The 15,118-nt window shown below is 33.2% G+C and overlaps 2 protein-coding genes across 2 annotated transcripts; both read left to right on the forward strand.

Annotated features, from left to right (window-relative positions):
- Positions 1-3,361: 3,361 nt before the first annotated feature.
- BDZ99DRAFT_343809 (uncharacterized protein) lies at positions 3,362-3,679 on the forward strand (the record flags this gene model as incomplete). The annotated part of the gene is made up of 2 exons (XM_033714410.1): positions 3,362-3,444; positions 3,535-3,679. Coding segments are annotated over 2 exons (228 nt in total), but the record flags the coding sequence as incomplete, so codon positions are not given.
- Positions 3,680-10,739: 7,060 nt separating this feature from the next.
- Positions 10,740-11,126, forward strand: BDZ99DRAFT_390381 (WD40 repeat-like protein; the record flags this gene model as incomplete). The annotated part of the gene is made up of 1 exon (XM_033715681.1): positions 10,740-11,126. A coding segment is annotated over one exon (387 nt), but the record flags the coding sequence as incomplete, so codon positions are not given.
- Between the last annotated feature and the right edge of the window lie 3,992 nt (positions 11,127-15,118).

Below are 15,118 nucleotides of genomic sequence, written 5' to 3' on the forward strand. Positions count from 1 at the left end.
AGGTTATAAGCCTTTAAAAGGCGAATAAGGCCGCTATAAAGCGTAGAGAGCGCAAAAGAAAGCAAATTTAGAGGTAAGAAGTTCTAATAAAGGTATAAGGGTCTAATATAATCGCTTAAAAGGAAGCTAATAAATAAATTAAGGGCGAAATACGTTAAAATAGAAGGCGCCCGGGTGGAAGTGCACGGTAGCAAGCGCGCTGTAGGCGCTGCGGCGAGATAGGATATAATTTTCGTACGTGTTAAAAAGATAAGGAAGTTATTATAGAATAGACTGCAAGTTAAATTAAGTTAATATCTATTAGCGTTGTAGAGCAATCTACGTTTAAAGCTGTTAAAAGTTAATAAGGTAGCCGGCTTACTTAGGTGGCCGGCTTACTTATATTGCATGTTATAGTTAGCTATAAACTATAGTAGGGCTAGAAACTTATCTAACTTACTATATTTTGCAGCTAACTATAGTAAGTACTTATTATTACTGCAAAGAGCTAAAGTAAGGTAGCTAAAGTTACTATTTATACTATACTACTTTTTCTAAACTAGTAGTATACTTTCTTCTAGCCTTTATATATACTGCTTTTTTCTAGCAGCAAGGCTTACTATAAAGCTACTGCCTATATTAAGTAGGCGTATTATTCTAAGCTAATATTATATTCTAATATTAAGCTCGAGCTCCGCCGTGCTAATAATATAGTATTGCCTTACTGCTATATTATTATAATAGCGTTGTACTTAGTACCGCGTTTTTTAGACTTAATACTATTCTTTACCTTATATACCTGCTTATTTAATAGTTTAGAAAAGTTTATAAATCGTAATATTCTTTTTTCTAGTAAAGAGTATAAATTAATAAAAAGGTACCTATATATAATTTTCTCCGTTTAGCCTTAGCGGTTAAAGTAATAGAAGTACTGCTAGATCTTAGATATTTTATAGCTAGGCTTAACTATAAGATTATAGTTAGCTTATTATAAGCTAATACTAGTTATAATAGAATAGAGCGTGTATATTATAACCTATTTACTCTTATTATTATTAAAATTAGATTATAGCTTCTTCCGCTTATTAGGCGTTGCTCCGGCTTTATATAGTAAGATTTGCTTACTATTATATTTTTAGACCAGTTGATTATACTAGTATACTAAAGTAAGTAGGAATTAAGTTATAATAGTAATTTTAGCCCTTATCCTATTAAGTTTTTTTTCCTGCTAAACTTTTTTATAAAGCTTAAGTATTTCGGCTAGCTTTATATAGTTAGTAGTTAGGTAATTAAGAAGCGTAGTAAAGTTTCTAGAAAGGGGGTTACAGATCTAGCTTTATATAATTAGGTTACGTATAGTATAGCTTACGTTTTTACTTATACTTTTCTAGTACTTAACTAACTTTATAATAGTTGCAGCAGTCTTTATATTAGTATATAACGCCGAGTTTACTATATTAGGCGCCTTAGGCTTTAGTTCTAGTGCGCTATTATTTTTCTACTTTTCTACTAGCTTTTTATACCTATAGGTTTACTTAATTTTTACTATTTCTTCTAGTTCCTCTAAAATTGCCCTTTTTTTCTTATATAGTTTAAGCTACACAGTTACTAGTTCTAAAGTGCTGTTTTTTAGAATTACTAGAGTACTATTAAACTAAAGCGTTGCAGATCTATAGTATATCTAGAATATTAGAACTATTTTATAGAAGAAGCCGGCTAAAATCTTAAAATTAGGGTCGCCGATTGCCTTATCTAGGTGCGTTTTAGCGGTGTTAATTAGTATATTAAATTGTTTCCTTTTTACTGCTATTAACTCTACTATAATTTCGAGTAGTATATTATACTTAGTTTTTTTTTGCCCCCGGTTTAACTATTTCTTTATCTTTAGCCTGTCTAAAACTATAAATATTAGTAATAGTAGGTTCCTATTATCCGGCGTACTAAATATACCTTATATAAATAGATTATAGCTATAGGCCTTCTAGTAGTCTTCTACCTACCCTTAAATAAAAGTTAGGATAATCTTGCCTATTATATCTACCTTAAACAATCTAACGGCGTTTTAGCCGCCGATTTTAGAGGCTTATAACGCCGTTTTCTAAGGCTAACTTGCCGCAAAAACCCCCTAAACGCGCCGGCGCTGGCTCGAGCATACGTACCCTTCGGGTTTCCTATGTTAGCTAGCGTAGGCGCCAATAGTCGACGGAACAGACCAAGCCACCCTAGAGCCCGTTTTCTGTCCTGGGATGCGACGGCACGCCTGCGACCTTAGTCTATTCTTAACGCCCGCATCATGTCGACCCAAACTAAGGCCGCCCTGCCAGCGGCGTACTTAAAACCTTCTGCTCCTCGTCAGCTACGGATCCGCACACGAGAGCCCCCCCCTCTTTACTCTCCTCCGCTCGACCAGCTGCGTATCTACCATCTACCACGTCGTTCACTATCCTAGCCTTCTCCGATATCCCCTCCCTTCGTCGACCTCTACGTACCAACGCGACATGCGCCGTCGTCCATCGGTTGACGATTCCTCCGAGGCGAGCGAGTATGCGGAGTCTGACGTAGACGACGGTGTAGAGTCGGATACTAATCTAACCGATGTTGACACTTGTACCGACGAAGACAACAAGGATAACAAGCAATGCGAAGGTACAGAGGATGGAGCATAGCTCTCCCCTAATAAGAACCGTCCGCGTAAGCACTACCTTTAACAGCTGGAATTATTCAATAATTAAAAGTATATAAAAAAGGACTATAAGAACGGCACTACTCGCCTGCTAGATTATATAGAAGATTAGTAGAATTAGTAGGTTACTAGTTTCTATACTCCCCTATTAACCCGCGCTAGGCTTAAAATATACAACGCTAATATAGTATAGATACTAGGTATACCTTAGAAAAAACAGCCTCTATAACTATATAACTATATCCGTCCGCATACTATATACTTTCTTTAACTGGCTACTTAGTTAGTGCTAAGGGAAAAAAGAAAGGAAATATTAGGGTACTAAGTATACTAGCTCCCTTAGGATATACTAGAAAGTATATCGCCTAGTATATAAAAAAGCAACTAGCAATAAAATAGATAGTAAAATAAACCGGAGCATATATAAGGTACTTAAATTCTCCTTTTTATTTAAAACTTTATATTTAAGCTAAACTATAGGTACTGTAAAAACTAGTAAAAAAGTATAATCTAAAGAAAATAGGGCAAGATAAAGCCTGTATATTTATAGAGGATTAGACCCTAGTACTATAAATAAGTTTTATAATAACTAAAAAAAGGTTTCCTTATAAATAGTATAGGATATAAAACTATTTCTACTTATAAATTAGTAGTTTTATAGTAAATTAGCTATAAGCTATTTTTATATTCTGCTATTAGTATATACTAGTTACGCTGCTCCGGGATCTAAAAAGTGGGCCTTATCGGGTATTACTAGAGTTTACCTTTAAATTTATAAAAAAGTTCCTTAGAATAAAGAATATATAAGTTCTATAAGTTTTTAAGTTTAGCTAATATCTATATATTTCTAAGAAAATGCTAACTTTAGTAAGAAATACCTTTCCTCTTCCTAAAATTATATTTAATAAGTTCCTTATTTTTAGTTTATATATTTTCCTTTTTAGAATACTTTTCTATAATAGAGCGTTCGCACTATATAATTTAATATCTAAAGAAAAGTTAAGCAGGCTTTATATTCTACTAGGGCGTAATAAGCTACTATTACTCCTAAATAGAAAACTAGATAAAATTCCAGTACTTTAGCAATCTATAAAAACCCTAAATAGCTAAACTATTTTAGAAAACCAGCCTTTTTAGTACTCTATATTACTGCCCTAGATTAAAATACTAGGCGAAATTACAGGGTTTACCTAAATTACCTAGCCCTATTTATTAAAATATAATAGAGGAAAGGCCTTTAATAAAAATAGTAAGCTTAGCCTAAGTAGTTATTAGTAAAACGTAATATTAATATAATATATAGGTAATATTAGTAAGGCTATATAAAACCTTATAATAATATACTGTAATAGCCGGATATTTTTAAAACACTATTTTTCGCAATATATTATAGTAGATATATAAGCTGTTATATAAGGTATTAAGCCCTAAAACGTATTAATACGAGTATTTTATACTATAAGTTGCTTAATTAATTTTTAATAGCTATAATAGCTTACTCTAGAATAATCTATATTAGTAAATAATAATCCTAAAGTTTTTTACCTGCTCTAATAATAAAAGCAACTTAGGCGTAAACTCTAAAATCCTATAAAGTATCTAAAGTATATAAAGCTTAATTGCAAAATTAACTAGGAAAAGCAGCGCTAGTAAGATGCTCTTTTTAAGAATATTAAGGAACGCTGGAAGTATAAGCAACCTGTGCGTAATATTAAGCAGCAGCTTACCGGTATTAAAAGTAAAAATAAGGTTGTTATAGTACAGCCTTAATATGCTATACTCCTAGCATAGAAAAAGCTAGCTAATACTATTATAGCCCCGCCGGGAGTTAGTCTAGAAGTAGAAATATACCGGTGTAATAGAGCTATTTAAGCTATTATAGAATATTATAGGGTTAAGAAGGGCGGAATACACCCTATTCGACTCTAACTATTAAGCGGTTATATTTTACTAGGTAAAAGCAAAGATAATACCTAGCTAGACTTATCTATATAAGTGCTAGAAGTAGCTAAGGTATCTATATATAAGGAAATAAGACTAAGGATATATTTTATTTACCTAGGTAACGAAAATCTACCTATAGAACTGCGCATATACTTATTTTATACCTTAGGCAATTTTAGTAAATATTTTAAGAGAAAGCACCTAGTAAATACTAGGAAAAGAGAATTTATTAGATATAATTTCTGCTAGGTTAACCTAAATAATAAAATATACTAGTAATAACATGCTTATAAGGTGTATAGTACTGTTTTATAAATCTGCGCTGTCTATTCTAGCTTCTTAGGCGCTGGCGATTCCGATACACTAGTATTATAGAGCTTACCCTAGCTCGCTATTAAAACTACTACTTTCTTTCTCCCTTTTTCTTAAGTTTTTTTACTCCTCTAATTACTATAACACCTTAGTTTAAAGCGGATTCTAAAGGTAAATAAAAAAGTTCTTCTATACTAAGCTAAAACTTCTTTTATATACTTAACTTTCCTACTGCAACTTCTTTTATTCTTTCTATACTTAGCAGACGCTTTTATATTTTACCTTCTCGCGCCAGCTTTATATACTCTCTTTTAGCGGTCTCTTCTATCCTACCCTGCTGTTCTGCCCTTTAACTTACTCTTAATACTAATATCCTTAACCCGGTTTAGCCTGCGTTAGACCTTAAGCCTTAACCTAACTTATTACTAATTAAGCGTTTAAATATAGTATAGGAATAGATTTAGTATAAGGCTAGGAAGGTAATAAAGTGAAATTTATTTAAAAGGGATAGCTAAGCAATAAAACTGTTTTTAGATAAAAAGGCTTATAAAGTAAGTATAGGATAAAGCTAATTTATTGCGATATTTTTTAAATAAATTTTACTTTCCTACCTTTATTTATTATAATTGTATATGCGCTTTTATAATAATAAGTTAGGGGTTAAAACTTAGCGTTTAACGCAGTATATTCCGTTATTACGTGTCTAGTTTTTTTTAGCCTGCGTCGGCGGATAACTTTCGACGGCCTATAAACAGTTTAACGTCTATTCCTATATTATAAGCCTTCTTCTATAGCGAGCTAAATTAATAGTACTTCGTCTTTATAGTAATCTGCACTTTTTACCTATATCTAAATTTCCTTATATCTAACTAGGTAAGTTAGATTTTGTAATTTAGCTATTTATAGTCTTTTAGAACGTTAAATAACAAAAAAATATATTAGTATTGCGGCGTTATCGTATAATTTATAGGGTGCCTTTTTTTAGGAGTATTATAAGGCGCATCTAATACAGCTCTACTATTAACTTCCTATTAATCGTGGTAACTTAGCTATAGGTTAGTAGTATTATATATATAGACCTTATTAGTACGTTAATAAGATAATATTAGCCTTATAACTGCTGTCCGAGGCTAATTAATATAGCGTGGCGACGCCGACCGGTACTTTCTAATCGAAGAAATAACAATCCTAGCTAGCGCCGAACGCTGTGTTAGTTTTAGACGTAATAAAACTTTTATATTAGCAGGCTAAGCTAATTCTATAGCTAGTAAGCCTGTAGCTAAATAGGTAATAGCGTAAAAACGCCTATATAATAAGTTAGCGCTTATATCTTTAATAAGCGTCCTATAATTTTTACTATTATTACTTAGTAATATCTTTCTAAATCTATATAGATCTATATAACTTAATATATATAATATCTAGATTAACGCCCCCCTTTATATAGCGCAATACCTTTATTACGGCTTAAATAGTAAAGCTTACTATACAGCGTAACACGTAATATTAGAACCCGGCGAGAGGCCTTATTATAAGGGCCTATACGAGCCTTAGCAGGAGTATACCTACTAACCGCCGCCCTGCCTTTTTATAGCTCCTTAAGCTATATTTTATTATTTAACCCGCCTGCCTGCTGTGTATTATAAAACACGTAGTAAATTTAGTTATTACTTCTACCTACCTGCCCGAGCTAGCTAGGGTAATCCTGCCGCCCGAAACTGTGATAACCCCCTATACCGTAATAAATTTATTACTTTAGTATTTTGCTCTTTCCCTCGCGATTTAATTAAGTTATTATTAGCCTACTATTATTCTTTAGATATTTTTTTCTAGAAAACTAGTATATAGCTAAAAAATTACAATATTCTTAATTATACTATCGATTATTCCTTTTAAAGTATCCGGAATAGTATTAGCTTTACACCCCTGCTATACTATAGCTATCTCCTAAATTTTATATTTCGGAGTATTAAACTAATAGTTCTAGGATAAAAGAAGATATTTCTAAGCTTTAAGGTAATAGGCTCTTAGAAATATATATTCCGGATTTATCCGTATAAAAGGGTCTAGAGTATATCTTAGTATAAGGGTTTTAGCGCACTTACGTAGGAAAGTATTAGATATACTGTATTTTACGCTATAATTAAATATTATAGACTAAGGTATTAGCTGTAGAGGCCTAAGGCAAGAACTGTATTAATAAGCTTGCTATTAAAGCTATATAAAACGTCGGGCGGGGTAACCTAACTAATAAGAGATACTATATATATATAATTAATTATACTCTGCTGCTTAATATAAAAGGAAAGTGTATAGCAGGGAGCTTAATAATAGAATAGGTAGTATTTGTATATTAGAAAACAAATCCTTAAAAAGTTATAGTATATAGCCTAGGGCTATATATATCCCGGCCTAAGCGAGTATATAACTTGCAGAGGCCTTATAGGCTATACGCCTGCGCAGGCGGCTGTATATATTAGAAAGAATATATCTATATCCTGTCTAGTAGCTATATACTATAGGTGCTCCGGTTACCTTATACTTAATATTATTTCTAATCCTACTTTATCCTATATACACCTAAGTGCGATATTAAAATACAGCGGTTTTCTAGAAACATCTATAAATAGTCACGTGCTGGCTATTTTTAGCAGCCGTTTCTTATTACTACCTATTGCTACCTATCTATAATTGCTAGCGAATACGGCTTTACTAAACGTGGTCGCAATATAGATTCTAATTTACCTACCTATAAGTAGAAGCCTTAGCAATCTATTTTATATATATATCCGATTAGTACTATTAGCCTAGGCACGTAATTTGCTATAGTATAGAAAAATACCTTTCCACCACCGCTTAAGCTAATAAAGGTTATAGCTAGAGCGGTTTAGCCGTCCTCCCTATAAGCGTAATCGAGGTATTTATTAATTTTATTACCTATAAATTCGCCTTCCGCTAAAGCCTAACTGCTGCCTATTAGCCTTACCGCGCCACGCTGTTAACTCTACTACACTCTACCTAGCCTAAAGTTATACTAACTTCCTTTTTAACTTCTAAAACTAAGGATATACTAAGGTATAGCAGAATCCGCTCGCAGTACTATTTATATCTTGCTTATAGATTTTATATCTTAGGTTAGCTTAATATTCTATCTTCTAGCATGCTCGCTAACCTTCCTAAGCAGGACTCTAATTCCCAACGGATATAGGAGTTAACCTGCTTATTTCTTCTACTAGCTTACTGCCTTAAGCTTCTAATATCCTTTTCTTATTAACGTCTCCCTTCTTTAAGTAAGAAATATGTTTTTTAGCACTTAGTAACACTAGCGAAATTACCCTTACTAAGGATAATAATTTAATTCTACCCTATATAATCCTTTTATATACCTAGGAAAAGGGCTAGGAAGTTACCTTCCGTAATTTAATAGATAGCACCGGACTAGATAAGGTTAGCTATAATAAAATCCAGTTTTATAGATAATAGGCTAAACGTAATAGCTTATAATACTTTTAGGTGGACACCTACTATATTAATAAGTCTAACCTAGTAGAGCTTTAAAGTGCTATTAATTCTATATTTTGCTAGTATTAGGGTGCAGAAAAATGCTATATTTTTCTTTCCGATATCTTAATACTTAAGCGAAAAGCGGAGGATAATTTCTTTTAATATACTTAAGAGCGGGCTTTTTAGGAAAGCAAATAGTTTACCCGGGGCTAGACCCTCTAAGAGCTTTTTACGCCAATTTCGGTCGAATTCTTCTTCTAAAAATAGAAAAAGCTTGGCGATAAAAAATCGCTAGGGCAGTAAATCCGCAAAATTATAGGAATTCCTAATACAGCGCTTAAAGGAGTATATTTATTATATTTTAGTAATAAAGAGCGATTTTTATAGATATAGTGCTATAAGGTAAAAGTTAAAGAAAATAAAGCGTATTCCCTGCTTAGTATTTTCGATATTAAAATACTTCTTTACTATAGAAAAGGATCCGCAAGTGCGTTTAAACGGCTTAAGAAGGAGATTAATAAGCTAAATAAATACCTTTAAAACTTATGCTTAACTAATTCCTATAATAATAAAAAGCGTATTAAAGATATTAAAGGTAGTTTACTAGAGAACTTTTACTACTAAATCCTTAAAAATCCTAACTTCTAATAATAGCGCAATAACTAATAGAGCCGCCTGCTATAAATTAAGGGTAATCCTAGTAAAGGTAAGATAATACTTCTTTACGGTATTATTAATAAGTTAAAAAAGTTAATAGCTAAAATAAATCTCTTGTCCTACTTTTTCTATTAGGCTATAGACTTATAAATTAACAACGCTATAGCGGTGCTATAAGGTCTACTATACTTGCTTACTAATTAGCAGCTATCGCTTATATTATATATACGGAAGAAGTACAACTATATAAGTAAGGCGCTTTTTAAGAATATAAATGCCTGGGTTGCTTTATCTAAGATATTTATAGATATTCTGCAAGACCTAAACTTAAATAATTCCTACCTAATTATTAATACGCTTAATAAATATATAGCAGACTTACTAAAACTGCTAGACTTTATTATCTAGAAATCCCCTATACTATTTTAAGTTAAGTAGATTATTTCTAGCCGCAACTGGCCCGATATTAAGGAACGGCTAGAGAGTATAGGGTATAAGGTAAGGCTATGCCTTAAGCTTAACGCAGATTCTGTTTCTATAGCTATTCGTATATTTATCTATTATAAAGTATCTTAGCTAGCAAAGCGAAAGAAATACAATAATAACATACGAAATACGGTGTTAGACTATTTATACTTAAATACAAATAACACCTTCCTCTAGGTAGCTTTAGTCTGCGAAAAGCTCTAAGAAATCCCCCGGCGGAATACTCTTGCAAGGCTAAACGCGTTTCCACCTAAACTTAACCCTTTTTATAAGCGAATAATAGAGCAAATATATAGTTTAGATAATACTAACCTCTATAAGCGGATACTTGCCTTAGTTGCGATTATATACTAACCTATTAGACTTAAAAAGCTAACAGCGCTTATTAAAATACTTAAGAATATAGTTAATAATCTAGAGTTATTAGTAGAGATTATTAGCTAGTATAGTTTATTTTTTAGTATTTAAGAAGGTATTATCTACTTTATATATTAGTCCGTAAAAGACTTTCTGCTTATAAAAGCTATTAGTTAAATTTTTCTATCTAGAATAGAGGAGGTCTACTACGCTGTTTTCTTAAGATTAATTAAGGTTATAACTAAGACGCTCCGACGAGATATATATAACCTTAGTTTATTAGGATATTCTGCTAAGCAGGTTATATAACTAGATCTAGACCTATTAGTAGTATCGCGCTACTTATATATCTACTAGGTCGATTATTTTTGCAACTTAAATCTTATATTTTTAGTAAGCTATAATAATATATTGTATAACGAAGGTATTATTAACGTATTTTTACAGAAAAAGTTTTTCTACTGGCTAGAAGCTCTTAGTCTATATAAAAGCGTGCCGAAGGGTGTTATTTTAGTAGAAAAACTCTAGTTATTAATCTAAGTAGGTTATAAATAATTACTATAGTTTAGATAATTTTTATGCTAATATAAGGTAAAGAAAAGGAAATATAAGTGCATTTACTAAGCTTATTAAGGACGCGTATCGGTTTATTATATATTATAAGGGAGCTATTAAGTATAGCGCTTTCTAGGCCTATATATCTGCGCTGTTATTTAGTCTAATAAAGAGTTAGATAAGAAGGCATTTCTAGTATAAAGAGCTAGATTAGCTTATAATTAAGCCAGTAATAGGCAACGGCTAGAGCGCATGCCTATAGACGCTCGAGGGCTATAGCGGTTCGGTCCGCTTAGTGGCCTTCTCTCACGACTTAACGCGGCTGGCGTCTGCGTTAGACGACGAGACAGTTAAGATCTGGGATGCGAGCAGTGGCGAGTGCCTGCAGACGCTCGAGGGCTATAGCGATGCGGTTAACTTAGTGGCCTTCTCTTACGACTTAACGCGGCTGGCGTCTGCGTTAGACGATAAGACAGTTAAGATCTGGGATACAAGCAGTAGCGAGTGCCTGCAGACGCTTAACGTTGGCAAGGTGCCTAGCAATATATTATTTAACACTACTGGCTTATATCTTCACACTAATATTAGTACTATTAGTGTTAATTTAAACGGGCAGGTATATAATATTTATTTCCTGTTATATATTTAATAATTTACTAATATAAGCAGGATAAACCAGAGCATAAAAGTAATCCGGAGAAATTTAAGGCCGATGCGGACGGAAAAGCTAGAGAACTCTTACTATACGCTAATAAGATAAAAATGTCGTCTCTATAGCCGCAGAGTAAGCCGTCTTAAGGGGAAAGTAGATAGCCTTAAATAAACTATTTTCTACGTTATAGGGCAGCTAGGAAAGCTTAATAACAGGACTAATAACCTGAAAGTTAACTAGGCAGAGATAAAAGATATATTTAGGCAGTTGCGAACCGAAATTAATAGCTTTAAAAGAGGGATTAATAAAATATTAGACTGCGAAGATAAATATATAGGAAAAACTAGGAATAAAGTTATAGTATCTGCAAGGAAAAGGGTATATAGAGCTTAAAAGTAGATAAGTATATAGAACTAAGGGGAAACGGATTAGTACTAGCACGCTCTTTAGTTATTATATTACTTACTAGCAGATAATTTTTATATTAGATATAACTAGATCTAGCCCTACTTATTCCTATAAGTATTTACCGTGTTTATATACTTAACCGGCAAAAAGTTAGGCTAAGGTTTAGCGTTTAACACAGGGATAGCATATCCCGCTATTACGTATTTCGTCCTTCTTAGCTTGCGCCGGGCGACGACTTTTATTAGCCTATTAGTAGTTTAGTTAAAATATACCGCAACCTTTTTAACTAGCAGGGGATAGTATTATTCCTTTTATATAGAAGTTAATTATCTGTAACCTAATAGAAAAAGGGAGATATATAAGGGTTTCTAGACCTAGAGGAAGCTTATCTATAGTAGTATAGGTACGGAATCGGCCGTTATATTATTATACTATAAACTATATATCTATACTATAATCTTTCTATAACTCTTAAAATTTATTATTAAGGGTTTCTAATCGCTTTTAAACATTTTTATTTACGGCTTGCTTTAACTTTAACTGCGCAAGTATTTATATTAACTATTTTAAAGATATAGCTGTAAATACTAGATAGCGGGCGTTAGCTATAGGTATATAACCTCTGCTATATAATATAAGAACTAGAAGTAACTTCTATATCCTGGATATAGGCAGCGGAGTACGCAGAAAACAGGCTTATATTATAATCCAGTCTTTAGATTACGGATCCTAATCTAGTCCCTACTAATATTAAAATTCTAGGTTTCTAAAAGCCGCCTAGTTCTATAAAAACCTTGCTAGGAATAGTATATATTTATAGTGCAGGGCTTAGCTATATAATTTATTCGATGTAATTATAGGCCTATAACCCGAAAGTTATAGGTGCTAGAGCCTAATACTACACTAACGTTAAATTAACTATCTTCCGTGCGAAGCCCCGAAAATATTATCTAAGGTAGCTAAGCCTTAGCAAAAATATATATAGAACAGTATAGCCGTAACCTAGCCTAGTTTAAAAGTGTTTTTATAGACTTTTTTAATATTTTTAGGACTTAGAACCTAAAGAGTTCTTTAGGTAAGCTTAGATAGTATTAAGGAGATAATATCTCGAGCGAACTAGCTAATGCGTTTCCTATTAGCAAAGATATAGCAGTTAATTAAGATACTCTAACAGTAAGATTTATCTAGACCTACGCCGCATAGCTAATTTATAAAAACCTTAAGCGGTGCAGTATTATACTAACATAGTTAGATAGCCTTTTTATTGCCTTCCTTAAAATGTTCTTCTCTTAATGCTTTTATAAAGTACTTAAAAGAAGTTTTAAGATACTTTTAATAAAAAATAATACTAATACTGCTCTTATTATCCTTATTAGTTTACTTATATTTAGGATTAATCTTGCAGTAGCTCTATATATAAGCTTATAGTTTTAAGTATTTTTCTTTTTTTTTTTACTAGCTTTAAAGGATTTATAAAAATAGCTTTAATAAAAAATATATCTATATTAATACGCTTAGCTAGTTTTGCTATATTATAAGCTTTTATACTAAAGAATAGATATTAAATCTTTAGGTAAAGCAGGATAGCCACGGCTTAGTAACATGTTAAATACTTAGTAATAGTGCCGAAGTTGCTCTAGGCAGTATTCTAGTTGCGTTTCTTTTTATAATTAATTTATAACTAAGCTAAGTATAGAAAGGTCTAATTACTTTTTAAAGTAGAAAAAGTATAGATAAACTATTTTAGGTGTGGCGTTGTAATACTACTAGCTGCAGTCTCTCCCTATTAAGTTACCTAATAAGCGCTAGGTATTTTACTTTAGTAAAATAGGACTTTAGACTAGATTTAAGTATATATCTAAGAGGGTGCTAAAGGTTATAAAAGCGCTACTTCTAACTTAGCAACGCTCTTAGCGGGAAACTTTATTAGCTAAGATTTATAAAATAATAACACTAAAACACTATTTTAACCCCCTACTGCTCCCGCCGCTCTATATATTATTATAGCCACGTTACCGCCTATATTACCCTCTATTATTACTAAAAAAAAATACGTAAGTCTTCTTTTAGCTTAAGCAGCTCCTGCTAATACCGCCTGCAGATAAATACCACCTAAAGCGCAAGCGCACTAGCTTAGAGCCTATAACTACTATATCCGCGTATTGCAATATTAGCCCTAGTAAGCGCCAGCGGCGGAATTTAGATAACTTAGTTTTAGAGTAGAGTATATTAGCTATTGGGTTAAATACCTACCTACTTACCTTAGGCAATTCCAACACCTTTAGCCCACCCAGAAGTCGCGTAAGCGCCTTAACGCTATAACGCAGAAATAGCCTATTGCGCAAGATAATTGCGGCGCTAAGAGTTGCATCGCCTCTAATTATAATAGAACCGCTAGATAGGGTAGAATTAGAACCTTCTGCGCGGGTAATAGCTATAGTAGCGCAACTTAAAAACGGGCTAGATTAGGGCTAAATACCTAGGTGGCTCGAGGTATATACCAGCGTATAGCTGTTTACTACTATAGCTAGCTAACCTATTATAGAATCTAATTAAAGCCGATAAAGATATTAGCTTCTAAAGATTTAAGCCTGCCGCTTTTAGTAAAACTGCTACGCGCAATCTTTCTAACCCTAATCTTAACCCTACTATCCGTACCGAGTTGGAATATATACTAAGGAAAGTAAGGAAGATATTTAGGAAGGCGCTTTATTGCTAGATAAGGGGTTATAATAAGAATATATAGTGCGATAATATAGTTAGGCCGATAGTAAGGCTAGCGCTCCGGCTATACGCTAAGGGTAAACTCTATATCTAGAGTATATACTTCTATTCTACCCGGCCTACTTAAAAATATTAATAAGCTAATATATTTAATTTAGCAGATAATCCCAGAATATCGACCTTAAGTTCCTCTCGCGCGCTGCTAATATATCTGGCAAGCAGCGCACCTTTAACCGAAAGGCCGACTACACCTTTTTCTACTTATATAACGCATCGCCTTTTAAATCTCTATACGCACGCCTTCTCCGGCACGGAAATAAGTATATTAGCTATATAACCAACACCTTTACTAAACTATAGCCGTTTTTTCTAGTATTAAAGTTAAGCCCTCTAATAGTAATAAGCTTAAAGCTAAATACCAGCTTAGTATATAGATAGCAGCGAGTCTACGTAAAAAGGTAAATCTAGGACGGCGCGCAGGCCTGCCTAATACTACCTGCCTTATAGAGCCGGGATTTACTGTTATAGAACACGAGCTATATTTTTATATTATATATCTGGAATTTAGGAAAGGTAAAGCGGCGCGTATTCTAGAGTTTAGTAATACTGCAACTAGTAGTATAACGTAATCCACAAGTTAGTGGCCCGCACAAGCTAGTGGCCCACCCAACCACGCTACCGAGGCCAAATATTCCGAATTACTCCACCACGAACAAATATATTTGATGCAGCTACATACTAGCTAGCTGCCTGCCGCCTAGGGCACGTACGTGCATTGTGTTCTGTTGATTCGCACATGCTGCACCTAGGTTTTGCTCGCTGTGGCCGCTCGGCCGGTGGCTCTGCTGCCTCCTCTG

The sequence above is a fragment of the Mytilinidion resinicola genome (genome assembly GCF_010093595.1).
Source record: "Mytilinidion resinicola strain CBS 304.34 unplaced genomic scaffold BDZ99scaffold_12, whole genome shotgun sequence".
NCBI classification, from domain to species: Eukaryota; Fungi; Ascomycota; class Dothideomycetes; order Mytilinidiales; family Mytilinidiaceae; genus Mytilinidion; species Mytilinidion resinicola.